This window comes from Oncorhynchus mykiss, chromosome 11 (assembly GCF_013265735.2).
Source record: "Oncorhynchus mykiss isolate Arlee chromosome 11, USDA_OmykA_1.1, whole genome shotgun sequence".
NCBI classification, from domain to species: domain Eukaryota; kingdom Metazoa; phylum Chordata; class Actinopteri; order Salmoniformes; family Salmonidae; genus Oncorhynchus; species Oncorhynchus mykiss.
The window spans coordinates 78,802,399-78,820,893 of NC_048575.1; the positions used below are offsets into that span (position 1 = coordinate 78,802,399).

At 43.5% G+C, this 18,495-nt stretch overlaps 1 protein-coding gene and 1 non-coding gene across 5 annotated transcripts in view; both read left to right on the forward strand.

The window, feature by feature from the left end:
* The first annotated feature begins 2,090 nt into the window (after positions 1 to 2,090).
* On the forward strand, positions 2,091 to 10,979 carry LOC110536455. Of its 2 annotated transcripts, XR_005034752.1 has the most exons (5): positions 2,115 to 2,201; positions 4,295 to 4,377; positions 4,654 to 4,725; positions 4,872 to 4,978; positions 10,840 to 10,979. It is a non-coding gene; the product is annotated as an uncharacterized LOC110536455 (transcript). The 2 variants fall into 2 exon arrangements; XR_005034751.1 differs by lacking the exon at positions 4,295 to 4,377 and having other exon boundaries at positions 2,091 to 2,201.
* A 1,969-nt stretch (positions 10,980 to 12,948) lies between these two features.
* The window catches only part of fras1 (Fraser extracellular matrix complex subunit 1), a 352,007-nt gene continuing 346,460 nt past the window's right edge, over positions 12,949 to 18,495 (forward strand). For all 3 annotated transcript variants that reach the window (XM_036936462.1, XM_036936463.1, XM_036936464.1), the window contains exons 1-2: positions 12,949 to 13,508; positions 16,732 to 16,763. In XM_036936462.1, coding sequence (XP_036792357.1) covers positions 13,439 to 13,508; positions 16,732 to 16,763 — 102 coding nt within the window. In that variant the 5' untranslated portion in view covers positions 12,949 to 13,438. The remainder of the gene's footprint in view (positions 13,509 to 16,731; positions 16,764 to 18,495) is intronic.

An 18,495-nucleotide genomic window follows, 5' to 3' on the forward strand; every position in this document is an offset into this window, starting at 1 on the left:
GGAAAACTTGAAATCGTCCCTAATTAATCGGCCATTCCGATTAATCGGTCGACCTCTAATAGAGATTGCATCATGGATCCTTTGGGGTGGTATGAAAATTGGAGTGGGTCTAGGGTTTCTGGGACAATGGTGTTGTGAGCCATGACCAGCCTTTCAAAGCACTTCATGACTACAGACGTGAGTGCTATGGGTCGGTAGTGATTGAGGCAGGTTACCTTTGTGCTCTTGGGCACAGGGACTATGGTGGTCTACTTGAAACATGTTGATATTAAAGACTGTCAGGGACAGGTTGAAAATGTCAGTGAAGACACTTGCTGGTTGGTCAGCGCATGCTCGGAGTACACATCCTGGCCCTTGTCCTTGTGAATGTTGACCTGTCCGGCTATGGAGAGTGTGATCACACAGTCGTCTGGAACAGCTGGTGCTCTCATGCATGTTTCAGTGTTATTTGCTTCGATGCGAGCATAGAAGTAATTTAGCTCATCTTGTAGGCTTGTGTCACTGGGCAGCTAATGGCTGTGCTTCCCTTTGTAGTCTGTAATAGTTTGCAAGCCTGCCACATCCGAGCGTTGGAGCCGGTGAAGTACGACGCATTCGGAGAGCCTGTTTCTGTCCTGCCCTTGACTTTGCTGCAGGGCATGTGATATCCTTAGCCGCTTCGTCGCAAAACTCCCTGATCTTCTCAAAAATATACGTTTGTCTAGCTGTGTCCAGTCCAGGTGGTGCTTGTACAGGCAGACCATCCATGGGAGGAAGGATTTCAGCATTCCCGTAGCAGCTGAAACCTGGTCCCGACTGAGTCCACACGGTCCTTGGCGACGACACCAGGCTCTAGAGAATCGAAGCTGTAAAAACAGGAAATAACAGAGAAAATGTGAGATGAATAAAAGTAGTGCCAATCATGTTGGAGGTAAATTAAATAATCAAAATGTTGTGTTTGTGCTTTACATACCAAGTGTTGTCATCGATTCCTTTAGAGACGCCACATCACTGCTTTTGTCACATGGGATGGCAGCAGCTTTCCACCAAAGTGTTTGTGTCCTGGGTGGCGTCCTGCTAATACTATTAGATTATCCTCTGCCTAGTTGTTGTTGAAGTTCCCAACTCGCGCAGAACCATGTCAACACATGCACCTGCTCGGCAAGTGTGCATGTGTTGTTATCTTGTCCGCATGCTTCAGGTGATGGAAATCTGAAAGCTCTACCAGTGCTTTGAAAGGTTCTTGTAATTCTACTTTCCTGTGGATATATTGTCTCACATTCCTACCGCCAAAAAGGACCAACCGCACAGACAACCAGTACAGTACTTTAAAATATAATTGTTTTCAACATTCTGACTTGTAGAGGTTCGTTAGAGGAAACTTTACTGATTCAAATGCAACATCGGGTTTCCAGGCAATTCTCTAGCTAGCTATTATGTTAGTGAAGCTTACCTGTCCAGTAATGTTGGCCGGTGTGACAGTTACCACCGATCTGTGAAAGATCTGATGTGGTTGGTCAAAAAACCCATTAGTGGAGAAAAAGATATCAGAATTAGGCTGCCTGTTTGAACACAGTTTCTTGCGTCTGTGACTTCTTTTGAATCAGATTCCTGTACGCATTTTCTTCACCTACTATCCTTTTGATGCGTACCGTATTTATCTAACTTGCTAAAGTTTTACAGATTGTTTTACAGATTGTTTTACAGATTGTGTGGTGAAACACAACCCAACCAAGCCGCACTGCTTCTTAACACAACCCGGAAGCCAGCCGCACCAGTGTCGGAGGAAACACTGTGCACCTGGCAACCTTGGTTAGCGCGCACTGCGCCCGGCCCACCACAGGAGTCGCTGGTGCGCGATGAGACAAGGACATCCCTACCGACCAAGCCCTCCCTAACCCGGACGACGCTAGGCCAATTGTGCGTTGCCCCCCACGGACCTTCCGGTCACGGCCGGTTACGACAGAGCCTGTGGCGCACGCATTATGTTGTCATGGTGACCTAGGATGGTAAACGTGGTTGAGTAAAATCCAGATTCCTTCATCTGCTTGCCACATATTGGGTTTTTAATGTAGGCTTTTGATGTCGCAGGCAACACAGCAATATATTACCATGAATGTTTTCAATCTTCTCTTCCAGGAAAAAAAAGTGGATCCCTTTGTCAGCACAGTTTTATTTACTTGTTCAAGACAGAAGTCAACCAAGTTTCAATTTTTACAGAGGTAGGTTATGTGACTTAACAGTAGCCTTTATTCTGTGTCTTTTTTAAAATCTCCTGTGTGCTGTTTCCAACATCAATAGCTAATTTATTCGTTTGATTTATGTTATGTCTTCCTTGATGGACCTTACCGAGTCCCTAAGTCATTTACATGTTAATCAGTCATTCTATTGAAATCCCTTGTTGATCTGACAGTGATGTATACATGGAAATACAGTACATTTGGAAATTATTCAGACCTCTTGACTTTTTCCACATTTTTGTTACTCTTGTTATTCTAAAATTGATTAAATCAACTTTTTCCCTCATCAATCTACACACAATACCCCATAATGACAAAGCGAAAACAGGCTTTTAGAAATGTTTGCAAAATAAATATAAAACTGAATTACCTTATTTACAAAAGGGGAAAGGGGTGATACCTAGTCAGTTGTACAACGGAATGCCTTCAACTGAAATGTCTTCCTGCATTTAACCCAACCCCTCTGAATCAGAGAGGTGTGTCTTCCTGCATTTAACCCAACCCCTCTGAATCAGAGAGGTGTGTCTTCCTGCATTTAACCGAACCCCTCTGAATCAGAGAGGTGCTGGAGGCTGACATAATCAACATCCACGTCTTCGCCTCTGAATCAACATCCACGTCTTCGGCGCCCCGGTAATAGTGGGTTAACTGCCTTGGTCAGGGGCAGAACGAAAGATTTTTACCTTGTCAGCTCTGGGATTTGATCCAGTAACCTTTCGGTTACTGGCCCAACACTAACCACTAGTATTCAGAACCTTTACTATGAGACTCGAAATTGAGCTCAGGTGCATTTCCATTGATAATTCTTGAGATGTTTCTTCAACTTGTTTGGAGTCCATCTGTGATAAATTCAATTTATTGGACAAGATTTGGAAAGACACACACCTGTCTATATAAGGTCCCAGAGTTGACAGTGCATGTCAGAGAAAAAAACCAAGCCATGAGATGGAAGGAATTGTCTGTAGAGCACCGAGACAGGATTGTGTCGAGGCACAGATCTGGGGAAGGGCAACAAAAAATGTCTGCAGCATTGAAGGTCCCCAAGAACACAGTGGCCTCCATCATTCTGAAATGCAAGAAGTTTGGAACCACCAAGACTCTTCCTAGAGCTGGGTGCCCGGGCCAAACTGATCAATTGAGGGAGAAGGGCCTTGGTCAGGGAGGTGACCTTCCAGAAGGACAACCTTCTCTGCAGCACTCTACCAATCAGGCCTACATGGTAGAATGGTCAAGTCTCTGAATGTCCTTGAGTAGCCCAGCTAGAGCCCGATCTAACATCTGTGGAGAGACTTGAAAATAGCTGTGCGGCGACGCTCCCCATCCAACCTGACAGCTTGAAAGGATCTGTAGAGGAGAATGGGAGAAACTCCCCAAATACAGGTGTGCCAAACTTGTAGCGTCATACCCAAGAAGACTTGAGGCTGTAATCACTGCCAAAGGTGCTTCAACAAAGTACTGAGTAAAGGGTCTGAATATTTATGTAAATGTGATATTTCAGTTTTTTTGTATTTATACGTTTGCAACAATATTTTTCTTTGTCATTATGGGGTAGATTGATTCTTTTTTATTTTTATATATTTTTAATTTAAGAATAAGGCTGTAACGTAACAAAATATTAGTCAAGGGGTCTGAGTACTTTCCGAATGCACTGTGTATAATCTGTATGGCAACTAGAACTGGCAGTGATGTACAGTACCAGTCAAAAGTTTGGACAAACCTACTCATTTCTAGCATTTTTATTTTACAATTATTTACATTGTAGAAAAGTAGTGACTAACTCATGAAGCTGGTTGAGAGAATGCCAAGAGTGTGCAAAGCTGTCATTAAGGCAAAGGGTGGCTACTTTGTAGAATCTCAAATATAAAATGTATTTAGAGAAAAGAAATGTTTTAACACTTTTTTGGTTACTACATGATTCCATATGTGTTATTTCATAGTGTTGATGTCTTTACTATTATTCTACAATGTAGAAAATTGTCTAAAAGTAGGTTTGTCCAAACTTTTGACTGGTACTGTATATTGTAAATATATATATATATAATCTGTATATGAACATCGTTCTGTTTGTGCCCCAGTTAGCAAGAGAGTGGCACTAACAACATCAAGGTCGCGTGGTTCAGTTCCTGCAGGGATCAAACACATTACACTTTACATTACAGTGAGTGCATATATTGTTTTGTACGTCGCTTTGGATCAAAGGTTCAGCCAAGCATATTATATTTGTCAATCGGGGAATTCTTAGTTCCAGTAAACACACCTACTACACTGTACCACACCCATAACACTGGAGTTGACTTTTGCTAATAGTTGGGCTAAAGATCAGAATTGGGCTGCCTGTGTAAATGCAGCCCATGTCAGGATAGGTCCCATGGTGCTCTGCCTTGTGTTCATACTGTAGTAAATATAAATGAAGGATACTGTCTGTTCTTGTCAGAATCCTGATCAAGCCAAAGTAGCCCAGGAGAACGGAGCAGCGTTTGTGGGAGGAGCCGACCTTGTGCAGAGAGTGAGTGTCACAAAGTTCTTTCGCTCTCTGAGGGAAATTCAATCTTTCCCCCTTCTGTTTCTGTCTCTCTCACACCCCCCACCCACACACATCACTCACACACTTTTTGTTAATATTTCCTGTGTTCTCTGTTCTTTGTAATGTAGATCTTGGAAGATAATGTGGACTTCTACGTAGTGGTACTAGATATCATCTCCAAACTACTGCCTCTGAAGAACAACCGACGCAAAGAAGTTCCCCAAGAACAAGAGAGGTGGGCAACACTCCCGTTATCAATCAATCAAATTTACATCGTCCTTTTTTACATTTGTCAAAATGCTTTTGACACCCCCCCCCCCAAAAAAAACCTAGGAACAAAACCTTGAGAGGAACCTGACTCTGAGAGGAGGCCCCCCCATGCGCTGTTTAAAGGAACATTCTGAAGGCTTCCCCCAAAAACCTTTTCAAATGAAGGTGGCCTACTTTGCAGAATAATTATCTTGATTGTTTGTTTCGATCATGGGTCTTTTTTTTCTTGTTTCTAACTCTGCCATCACATGTAGCCTACCTGGTACATTGTACAGGACAAAAACGCCACTAGCCAAACACAGCGGTCTACTTGCTAGGTGTGCAATTGAATGGAAGGGCAACTACACCTGCCAAAGAATTGTTCCCAGACCTCCAAAGTGGTCTTGTGATTTGATTTTTAAGCTTAAAGCATAAAATTTGTGTGGTTTTTCTCATTTAAAAGTGTGGTTTTTGAGAGTGAATTTGGGAAACTCTGAAACCGTGAAAAAATACAACCGTGAAAATGAAATTTGCCAAAAGATAACTGATTTTATAGAGTGACCAAAACAATAACACTGTCATCAATCACTACGGTACTAACGGTAAGTATGAAGGAACACTGTCATCACTATGGTAGGAACGGTAAGTATAAATTCATTACGGAACGGAACGACCTACAGTATAATCACCACAACGTTAAAGCATACTTGTAATCCTCACAAATGTCTGTCAGATTATCCAACGTTAAGAGAATTAATCCAAGGTTAAGAGAATTAATCCAAGGTTAAGAGAATTAATCCAAGGTTAAGAACTAATGGGGATCCATAATAAACCTCAGGAAGAGTAGCTGCTGCCTTGGCAGGAACTAATGAGGGTCCCATAATAAACCCCAGGAAGAGTAGCTGCTGCCTTGGCAGGAACTAATGGGGATCCATAATAAACCCCAGGAAGAGTAGCTGCTGCCTTGGCAGGAACTAATGGGGATCCATAATAAACCCCAGGAAGAGTAGCTGCTGCCTTGACAGGAAATAATGGGGATCCATAATAAACCCCAGGAAGAGTAGCTGCTGCCTTGGCAGGAACTAATGGGGATCCATAATAAACCCCAGGAAGAGTAGCTGCTGCCTTGACAGGAAATAATGGGGATCCATAATAAACCCCAGGAAGAGTAGCTGCTGCCTTGGCAGGAAGTAATGAGGATCCCATAATAAACCCCAGGAAGAGTAGCTGCTGCCTTGGCAGGAACTAATGGGTATCAATAATAAACCCCAGGAAGAGTAGCTGCTGCCTTGACAGGAAATAATGGGGATCCATAATAAACCCCAGGAAGAGGAGCTGCTGCTTTGGCAGGAACTAATGTGGATCCATAATAAACCCCAGGAAGAGTAGCTGCTGCCTTGACAGGAAATAATGTGGATCCATAATAAACCCCAGGAAGAGTAGCTGCTGCCTTGACAGGAAATAATGGGGATCCATAATAAACCCCAGGAAGAGTAGCTGCTGCCTTGACAGGAAATAATGAGGATCCATAATAAACCCCAGGAAGAGTAGCTGCTGCCTTGGCAGGAACTAATGGGGATCCATAATAAACCCCAGGAAGAGTAGCTGCTGCCTTGACAGGAAATAATGAGGATCCATAATAAACCCCAGGAAGAGTAGCTGCTGCCTTGGCAGGAACTAATGGGGATCCTTAATAAACCCCAGGAAGAGTAGCTGCTGCCTTGACAGGAAATAATGGGGATCCATAATAAACCCCAGGAAGAGGAGCTGCTGCCTTGGCAGGAACTAATGGGGATCCATAATAAACCCCAGGTAGAGTAGCTGCTGCCTTGACAGGAAATAAAGGGGATCCATAATAAACCCCAGGAAGAGTAGCTGCTGCCTTGACAGGAAATAAAGGGGATCCATAATAAACCCCAGGAAGAGGAGCTGCTGCCTTGACAGGAAATAAAGGGGATCCATAATAAATACATATGTTGAAATCAATAGAACGAGAGGGGGCGGAGTCACACCAAAGTTCCAGACTGGGAATAATATGTACTGTGTAATATCCCTGGTTCAGGACAACTTGGAGAAGACCGACAGCTAGATGTTGGATTGTTGCATTTGGTTTCAATGCGGAAAGGTAAGCGCAACGCTAGTTTTCTTTTATTTTCAGCACTCATATCGACATCACGTTGAAATCAGAACATAGCCGTTAAAATGTGGGTTGTATTTATGACTAGTCTCCCAGTCCCTGCTGCTGAAAAACATCCCCACAGCATGATGCTGCCACCACCATGCTTCACCGTAGAGATGATGTCAGGTATCCTCCAGGACAAAGAATTCAATCTAGATTTCGTCAGACCAGAGAACCTTGTTTCTCATGGTCTGAGAGTCCTTTAGGTGCCTTTTGGTAAACTCCAAGCGGACTGTCATGTGCCTTTTACTGAAGTGTAGCCACCATCTGGCCACTCTACCATAAAGGCCTGATTGGTGGAGTGCTGCAGAGATGGTTGTCCTTCTGGAAGGTTCTCTCATCTCCACAGAGGAACGTTATAGCTATGTCAGAGTGACCATAGGGTTCTTGGTCACCTCCCTGACCAAGGCCCTTCTCCCCCGATTGCTCAGTTTGGCAGGGCGGCCAGCTCTAGGAAGGGTCTTGGTGGTTCCAAACTTCTCCCATTTATGAATGATGGAGGCCACTGTGTTCTTGGGGACCTTCAATGCTGCAGAATATTTTTGGTACCCTTCCCCAGATCTCTGCCTCGACACAATCCTGTCTCGGAGCTCTACGGACAATTCCTTCGACCTCATGGCTTGGTTTTTGCTCTGACATGCACTGTCAACTGTGGGACCTTATATAGACAGGTGGGTGCCTTTCCAAGTCATGTCCAATCAATTGAATTTACCACAGGTGGACTCCAAGTTGTAGAAACGATCAATGGAAACAGGATATACCGTAGCTCAATTTTGAGTCTCAGAGCAAAAGGTCTGAATACTTATGTAAATAAGTTTATTTTTTTGCTTTAAAAAAAATGTCTGTGTTTTTTCTTTGTCCTTATGGGGTGTTGTGATGTCATTATGGGGTATTGTGATGTCATTATGGAGTGTTGTGTAGATTGATGAGGGAAAAAATGTATTTGATCAATTTTAGGATAAGGCTGTAACGCAACAAAATGTAGAAAAAGTCAAGGGGTCTGAATACTTTCCGAATGCCCTGTATGAACTTTATTCAATGTATTATGTCTGAAATGAAAGTCAAGTCGTGATGTCACTTGTTAAATCCACTTCAATCAGTGTAGATGAAGGGGAGGAGACGGGTTAAAGAATGATTTTTAAGCCTTAACAATTGAGACATGGATTGTGTATGTGTGCCATTCAGAGAATTGGCTAGACAAAACATGTAAGTGCCTTTGAACGGGGGATGGTAGTAGGTGCCAGGCGCACCGGTTTGAGTGTGTCAAGAACTGCAACGCTGCTGGGTTTTTAAAGCTCAACACTTCCAGTGTGTATCAAGAACACCACCCAAAGGACATCCAGTCAACTTGACACAACCGTGTGACACATTGGAGTCAACATGGGCCAGCGTCCTTGTGGAACGCTTTCGACACCTTGTAGAGTCCACGCCACGACGAATTTAGGCTGTTCTGAGGGCAAAAGGGAGGTGCAACTCAATATTGGGAAGGTGTTCTTAATGTTTTGTACACTCGGTGTATATGCCATGTATGTCACATTGGGCTTTAGAGGGTTAACACACGTATAGAGGAGCCTGGGTCATGTGACTACAACAATACATACCTGGATCCCCTCTTTGACAACATGACCGTTCCAAGGCTCTCTGGGACTTATTTGGCAGTGAGACTTCAAGGCAGTGCTACATGCTATCATACGCGCCGTGATTTCTCATTCTAGTTATTGAACTACATATCCCACTCCATGATTCCTCATTATTGAACTACATATCCCACTCCATGATTCCTCATTCTAGCTATTGAACTACATATCCCACTCCATGATTCCTCATTATAGCTATTGAACTACATATCCCACTCCATGATTCCTCATTATAGCTATTGAACTGCATATCCCACTCCATGATTCCTCATTATTGAACTACATATCCCACTCCATGATTCCTCATTCTAGCTATTGAACTACATATCCCACTCCATGATTCCTCATTATAGCTATTGAACTACATATCCCACTCCATGATTCCTCATTATAGCTATTGAACTGCATATCCCACTCCATGATTCTTCATTATAGCTATTGAACTACATATCCCACTCCATGATTCCTCATTATAGCTATTGAACTGCATATCCCACTCCATGATTCCTCATTATTGAACTACATATCCCACTCCATGATTCCTCATTCTAGTTATTGAACTGCATATCCCACTCCATGATTCCTCATTATTGAACTACATATCCCACTCCATGATTCCTCATTCTAGTTATTGAACTACATATCACACTCCATGATTCCTCATTATAGCTATTGAACTACATATCCCACTCCATGATTCCTCATTCTAGTTATTGAACTGCATATCCCACTCCATGATTCCTCATTATTGAACTACATATCCCACTCCATGATTCCTCATTCCTCATTATTGAACTACATATCCCACTCCATGATTCCTCATTCTAGTTATTGAACTACATATCCCACTCCATGATTCCTCATTATTGAACTACACATCCCATGGACTTTAATACCAAGCCTTCCAATGCAATATTGTGTGCTTGATAGGTGTGTAATCTTTGCCTACAAACAAAGCAAACCAATAGGGATGTGTGTGTATCAAGGGATAACTATAGTAAAGGATCTATAGTACAAGGCCAGAACTCATACTAGTGCATTCGGAAAGTATTCAGACCCCTTGAAAATTGCGCTCAGGTGCATCCTGTTTCCATTGATCATCCTTGAGATGTTTCTCCAACTTGATTGGAGGTCAACCTGTGGTAAATTCAATTGATTGGACATGATTTGGAAAGGCACACGCCTGTCTATATAAGGTCCCACAGTCCCACAGGGGAGAGAGTGACAGGCAGGCAGGCAGGCAGGGGGATAGAGTGGCAGGCAGGCAGGCAGGGGGAGAGAGAGAGGCAGGCAGGCAGGGGGAGAGAAAGAGGGAGAGGCAGGCAGGTGGGAGAGAGAGAGGCAGGCTGGGGGAGAGAGGGGCAGGCAGGCAGGGGGAGAGAAAGAGGGAGAAGCAGGCAGGGGGAGAGAGAGAGAGGCAGGCAGGGAGAAAGAGAGGCAGGCAGGGGGAGCGAGAGAGGCAGGCAGGGGAGAGTAAGAGAGAGAGGCAGGCAGGCAGGGAGAGAGAGAGAGGCAGGCAGGGAGAGAGAGAAGCAGGGAGTGAGAGAGGCAGGCAGGGAGAGAGAGAGAGAGGCAGGCAGGGAGAGAGAGAGAGGCAGGCAGGGAGAGAGAGAGGCAGGCAGGGGGAGGGAGAGAGGCAGGCAGGTAACACAAATACCCTCAGGGAGAGGATTCTAGAATGTAACGGAAATCTTCTTGACAAGTGGTCTGAAAAGAAAACAGTAGATTTGTCATATTGCATCAGACGTGTGTCTGAGCAACTCTGTTCAGGTGTGTACTTTCATAACATCCTGCTTCTCCTGTCCTAATGTCTATCCATGTGGAGTTCCGTACTTCACTATTTTCTGATGAATGTTGTGAGGGATGAAATGGAAAGGAAGAGAATGGTAAAGTAAGGCATAGGGGTCTGAACAGGGATTGAACCCACGCCACCAGGGTTCTGGTTCTGGTTCAAAGGACGGCAGCATTACTACTAGACTAGACCCTGGCACTGTTTCAATGTCTCTGACACCTCTTCCCTTGTCTCCACAGGACGTGTCATTAGAGCGAGCGATCGTCAGCTGTCGGAGTGAAGAACTCGTACAGAAAGTCACAGTGAAAAAGGACGATTAAAGACGCTTGTGATTTTATATGTTAATGTGTATAATTTATTCAATAAAGTATGAAAATATTATGGATTTACTGACTCGTCTTGTGAACATTGAGCATATTTAGAATTGACTGTTAAGTCGCCTGGCGAAACCCGACTGACCACGTTCAGAGAAAAGGAGTGTGATCTCACGAGAAAAGGATGGTCGATCCGAAGCTACTGGTTAAAACTAGAATGTACGTGTAGCTGCTATTTAATACAATATTGAGTAGGCCACAGAGAAAGATCTAACCGTCCACTGGACTATTCCACTCTACAACACCAGATGGCAGTAACAACATGTACAACAATTCTTATTGTTTTCCCAGGAGTTCGAGGTTGAATTAAAACCTCCACTGTCTTATCTGGATGTTATCACTTAGACAACGTGTATATTCTGTACAGCTGGGCCAAAGACTTGTCAATATGTTCTGTAGTTGGAGGCCTCAACCTGTTTAATACTGTAAATTATGGAGTCACATTTCACCATTGGGAATAAACATGGAAACAAACAGGGGGATAAATAATCAGGTTGCCAACAACAGGGGATTCACTATGACCGCATTATAAACAATATAGCTTTTTAGGGTGATTATATTTGGATGGTAGGTTATCCCAATCTAAATTTCTACCTTATTTATTTATTTATTTATTTTGTAAATGTCCATTGCACACAGCCAACTCTACTTGGCGGGAAAGCTGAGGAATTCACTCATGCGTGGGACAGCAGTGGCAACTGTTGTTTTCTAAAGGCCAGGAGTCTTGTCTGATGGCTCTTCTCAGCCGGGGACAAAAAGCGTTTGCCATTGACTGAAGATTAGGTTGCTCCTGTGTGACCTAGAGGAATGTCAGCTCTTAGTACGTGCTTGCTGAATGGATTGTTTATTTAATTGTCCGTTCTTCCAAATTTGAGTATGTTTATAGGCCAGCAATAATGGATTGTTTTACAACACTATAATATGCAATTGCTACTACAAACAGAACCCATAACAACCTGGTAACATATTGTTGGGCCCGTTCAGACGGAATTCATAACAACCTGGTAGCATATTGGGCCTGTTGAGCCTGTTCAAACAGAACCCATAACAACCTGGTAGCATATTGGGTATATTGAGCCTGTTCAAACAGAACCCATTACAACCTGGTAGCATATTGTTGGGCCCGTTCAGACGGAACTCATAACAACCTGGTAGCATATTGTTGGGCCCGTTCAGACGTAACTCATAACAACCTGGTAGCATATTGTTGGGCCCGTTCAGACGGAACTCATAACAACCTGGTAGCATATTGAGCCTGTTCAAACAGAACCCATAACAACCTGGTAGCATATTGAGCCTGTTCAAACAGAACCCATAACAACCTGGTAGCATATTGAGCCCGTTCAAACAGAACCCATAACAACCTGGTAGCATATTGTTGGGCCCGTTCAGACGGAATTCATAACAACCTGGTAGCATATTGAGCCTGTTCAAACAGAACTCATAACAACCTGGTAACATATTGAGCCTGTTCAAACAGAACCCATAACAACCTGGTAGCATATTGTTGGGACCGTTCAGACAGAACTCATAACAACCTGGTAGCATATTGTTGGGCCCGTTCAGACGTAACTCATAAAACCTGGTAGCATATTGTTGGGACCGTTCAGACAGAACTCATATCAACCTGGTAGCATATTGTTGGGCCCGTTCAGACGTAACTCATAACAACCTGGTAGCATATTGTTGGGCCCGTTCAAATGGAACGCATAACAACCTGGTAGCATATTGGCCACAGAACGCATAACAATCTGGTAGCATATTGGGCCTGTTCAAGCATGATTAGAGGAATGAGAAAGATGTCAAATAGCTGTTGTTGCATAGCAAAGCCCTATATTTTATTAATTTAGAGCAGACCGCACATCATACGTTTCTATCCCTAGACTGCATTCAATCGTCCGGGTGGTGTGCTGGGGGACGTCCTACGGTTTGGAGTGTGCTTGGAGAGAGAGAGGGAGAAGAAACCCTGCATAGCAGGGCACTTTATAGCGTCGCCTCAGTTCTTGCACAGCGCGACCATTGCAAGTGAGCGAGCGGATTTTAGTCTATAATTATACGGGCTGGAAACGGATTCTCATACTTCGTCATGCTGTACAGCTTTTAAATCTACGGTCGATGACACCTGCGTTTTTGTCTTGAAGTTTCGCCGATTGCGAACAGTTGGGACTGCATTCCTTCGCTCTGGAGTCCAGACCTGCAGCGTTTTTCAGACTTAGTGAGAGAGCTAGAGAGAGAGAGAGGGGGGGTCCCCGTTCCTACCTGCTGTCTTTACGTGTAACTTCTGAACTATTCTCCAGCCCAGTCAAACATTCTTCTGGCAAGGCTTTGCCCAGTGTGGTCGTTTATCTGAAACATCGGAAAATCAATAATGATATTTGAGAATCGATTAGTTTTGAACTAGAAAGATTCTGCATTTAAGTTCTGCTTCTGCCCCATCGGATTGAATGCCTTGTATGCGGTGACTATGGCTTTACAATGGATCCTCGTAGCCGCTTTGGCTGGAATTCTTCTCACCGCCACTTCAGAAATACATGGTGGGTATTTTAGTCTCTTATTCAATCACGTGAATTCACTTTTTATTTATCGATTATGGAAATTAACATCTGTAAAAAAAAAAAAAAAACGGGTAGGCTTGGATATTATTCATATATATTAATATATTGCAAAAGGTTGCGTTGCAAACATAGGCAGTATATTTGACTGTGTTTAGGTTCTAAATATATATTTTATGGTTATTAAGGGAAATTTAGCTCTGACATTCTAAAACAGAAATACAACTCAAGACACTATGACTTTTAAGAATAGGCCGTATGCACATCTTTGGATCCACATGTTATAACAGGGGAACACACCACTCTATAAACCAGCTGGCTCCTTTCCTCGGCGTTCTCTGTGTGGAAAGAAATGTCCCATTTGTCTGATTTATTATTCATGTCCAGACAGAATATAATCCCAACCAGCCAGGTAAATCTGTCATCTGTAATCTGGCCTCTAACTGAGATTGAATTGATCAAATGCCTCACAGTCACTCACACACACACACACATGTACTTGTTTGACTGTAACCTAAATATAGTTAAAACCCTAGGCTAAGGTTTTACCTCATCACAATCAACTCCAATGGCATGTAAACATACATATTCTATTACTGTTCAATCAAATAAATATAAATGTACACATGTTTAGCAGATGTTATTGCGGGGTGTAGCGAAATGCTTGTGTTTCTAGCTCCAACAGTGCAGTACTATCTAACAATTCACAACAATAAACACAATACACGGAAACCTAAAAGTAAAATAATGCAATTAAGGAATATATAAATATTAGAATGCTGTATGTAATAACACAAACAAATGTCCTGGGCTAATAATGTAAGAAATAACACACCATTTATTTATTTTTAAAAATACCGCAAAGTTGTTTATGAGCTAGAAGCAGAGCTACCCTATCTGTCTGTACCATCTTGCCATAAGTGTCTCTGCAGGAGTGTAAGGCAAAGTTTAGATGTGGATCTGGTGCTCTCTCCCATAGGGCAACTGCTGGACATTCACTCACAGAACAACATGAGAAAACCCTGTGGGTAGAACACTTTACTGACAACCTGCAGGTATAATGACGTATTACCTGTTATAACCCTGTTATAAGCCTGTTATAAGCCTGTTATAAGGCTTTATGATGTCTTATAATACAATAATAACTAAAAAATCTACAGAGATCATGCTCAGCTTTTAAAGTACATAAACCGCACAGGCCAAGAGGAAATATAATCATAGCCAGTATTAAAATTTTGTAAAAAAAAAAAAAGATGTTATTTCATTTACAAAATAGCCTCCAACACTCTACTCAGCAAATTTGATGTAGTCTATCAAAGTGCCATCCGTTTTGTCACCAAAGCCCCATATACCACCCACCACTGCTACCTGGATGCTCTCGTTGGCTGGCCCTCGCTTCATATTCGTCGCCAAACCCACTGGCTCCAGGTCAACTGGCTCCAGGTCATCTATAAGTCTTTGCTAGGTATAGCCCCGCCGTATCTCAGCTCACTGGTCACCATAGCAACACCCACCCGTAGCACTCACTCTAGCAGGTATATTTCACTGGTCACCCCCAAAGCCAATTCCTCCTTTGGCCGCCTTTCCTTCCAGTTCTCTGCTGCCAATGACTGGAACAAACTGCAAAAATCACTGAAGCTGGAGACTCATATCTCCCTCTCTAACTTTAAGCACCAGCTGTCAGAGCAGCTCACAGATCACTGCACCTGTACATAGCCCATCTGTAAATAGCCCATCCAACTACCTCATCTCCATACTGTTATTTATTTATTTGTATTTTTTTTAAACTTTTTTTTTTAAATGTTGATCCTTTTGATCCTTTGCACCCCAGTATCTCTACTTGCACACTCATCTTCACTCCAGTGTTTAATCGCTATATTTTAATTATATTGCCACTATGGCCTATGTATTGCCTTACCTCTTACCCTACCTCATTTGCACACACTATATGTAGACTTGTTCTGTTGTATTATTGATTGTATGTTTGTTTATTCCATGTGTAACTCTGTTGTTGTTGTTTGTGTCGCACTGCTTTGCTTTATCTTGGCCAGGTCACAGTTGTAAATGAGAACTTGTTCTCAACTAGCCTACCTGGTTAAATAAAGGTGAAATAAAAATAACATTACACAGTCAATCTTGAGTTCTATTTGAATAATGTAGACAACTGTCTCAGAGGACAGTGGGCTCAGGGGGACAGTGGTCTCAGGGGACAGTGGGCTCAGAGGACAGTGGGCTCAGAAGACAGTGGGCTCAGAGGACAGTGGTCTCGGGGGGACAGTGGTCTCAGGGGACAGTGGTCTCAGGGGGACAGTGGTCTCAGGGGACAGTGGTCTCAGGGGACAGTGGTCTCAGGGGACAGTGGGCTCAGAGGACAGTGGGCTCAGAAGACAGTGGGCTCAGAGGACAGTGGTCTCGGGGGGACAGTGGTCTCAGGGGACAGTGGTCTCAGGGGACAGTGGTCTCAGGGGGACAGTGGTCTCAGGGGACAGTGGTCTCAGGGGACAGTGGTCTCAGGGGGACAGTGGTCTCAGATGGCGCTGAGGTAGACAAAGTAGTCTAAAACATCTGCTGGACCTGAAGCCTTGCACTACCTACGTTTTTAGCTCAGTTGGCTAACTATCTTGTGGCACCCAGACCTGGGTTGGGCACCACCTGGTCGGTCACATCACATGTACAGCAGACTACACCACAGTTGTCCACATCCATTTCACTTCTGTTGTGGTGCTTTTTGGGGTGTGTGTGAAGTCTGTTCAACTCTCAGGGTGACCCCCCCCCCCCCCCAGCCAAGATGTATTGACACGTCCCCGCCTGTCCGCCTGGCTCTCTCTCTCTCACTGCTAGTTCATTTTTTTCTATGTTTAGTCTTCCAATTGAGCAAAGGAGAATAATGGCCACTCCGTTGTTCAAATGTTCAGCGTCTTTATGTAATGGCTACAGGCTACTGTGCAAGTCAAGAGTGAGACCATGTAGTGGTTCAGATGGACACACGTCTCACACACACATAAAAATGTCTAGCTTTTTTTTTTTTTACCTACTCTTACCTAGGTCGTGGTGTAATATTTATGTAGGTATAAGGCTTTAAGTGCATTCTTCAAAAAATACTGTATTGTACATTGAAATACCTTTTGAACTTGCTCTTAACACTGCTGTGTTCTCCTCTCTTCCTCCTCCTCCTCCTCCTCCTCCTCCTCCTCTTCACCCACAGGAGCATGTCTCTATCAGGGATCTCTGTTCGCGGTAAGTGCACCTTTCATCGTTCCTTCCTGCCTTCTTCTTCCCGCCGTCACATTTATTTACACAACTACTGTTCACTGAGTGGACAAAACATTAGGAACACCTGCTATTTCCATGACACAGACTGACCAGGTGAATCCAGGTGAAAGCCATGATCCTTATTGATGTCACTTGTTAAATCCACTTCAATCAGTGTAGATGAAGGGGAGGAGACGGGTTAAAGAAGGATTTTTAAGCCTTGAAACAATTGAGACGTGGATTATGTGTGTGTGTCATTCAGAGAATGGGCAAGATAAAACTAACAAATGCCTTTGAACGGGGGATGGTAGTAGGTGCCAGGTGCATCTGTTTGTGTCAAGAACTGCAACGCTGCTGGGTTTTTCATCCTCAACAGTTTCCTGTGTGTATCAAGAATGTTCCACCACCCCAAAATAACATCCAGCCGACTTGACACAACCGTGGGAAGCAATTGGAGTCAACATGGTCCAGCAACCCTGTGGAATGCTTTTCGACATCTTTTAGAGTCCATGCCCCGACGAAGGGCAACAAGAGGGGGGTGGGTGCAACTCAGTATTAAGGTGTTTCTAATGTTTTGTACACTCAGTGTTCCTGTATATGACACATGATGAAGGTGGTGATTCTGAAGCAGGGTTACATTGGAGGTGACCCAGATCTTCACCCTATCACTGGAGGTTGTTTCACTGATGTGTTTTCTGAGTGTGTGTGTCCCAAATGGCACCCTATTCCCTTTGTAGTGCACTTATTTTGACCAGGCTGCATAGGGAATAGGGCTCTGGTCAACAGTAGTGCACTATATAGGGAATAGGGCTCTGGTCAACAGTAGTGTACTATATAGGGAATAGGGCTCTGGTCAACAGTAGTGTACTATATAGGGAATAGGGCTCTGGTCAACAGTAGTGCACTATATAGGGAATAGGGCTCTGGTCAACAGTAGTGTACTATATAGGGAATAGGGCTCTGGTCAACAGTAGCGCACTATATAGGGAATAGGGCTCTGGTCAACAGTAGTGCACTATATAGGGAATAGGGCTCTGGTCAACAGTAGTGTACTATATAGGGAATAGGGCTCTGGTCAACAGTAGTGCACTATATAGGGAATAGGGTGCTATTTGAAGATGCATTCGGACATGTAGCTGAGTAGATGCTCTTCATCAACAAGTCATTGCTGATATGACAACTAGATCCTGTTTGGTTGCGTCTCTATGGCACCCTCTACCCTACTTAATACACTCATAGGGACTCTGGCCAATGGTAGTGCACTGCAAAGAGAATATGGTGCCATTTTGGGACACAGGAGACTAGATCCCGTTGTCTTGGTAATGGTTGCTTGTCTCCGACTCCTACTTATGGAGAAAGCTATACGGATGTCTGTGAGGACTGTAGGAGAAGGTCGTGCATTTCTGGTATTATTTTTGGATGTTAGAACTCTGCAATACAGGCCTACAAACTAAGAGCCATGCTTTTCATTTTGTTCAATATCTCATCTAGAGATGTTTTTTATTGATTGGTTGCTCTTGCCTCTCTTTCGCTCTGTATGTGCTTTGTCATTATTGCTATTTATGTTGAATGTATCTGCTATAAACTAATTTAACTTATTTTTTTTTGACCAAAACATCATTCATGTTCATAAATAGACCAAGGCTGGTCTCGGTCTGTCCAGGGCTGGTCTGGATCTGTCCAAAGCTGGTTTGGGTCTGTCCAGGGCTGGTCTGGG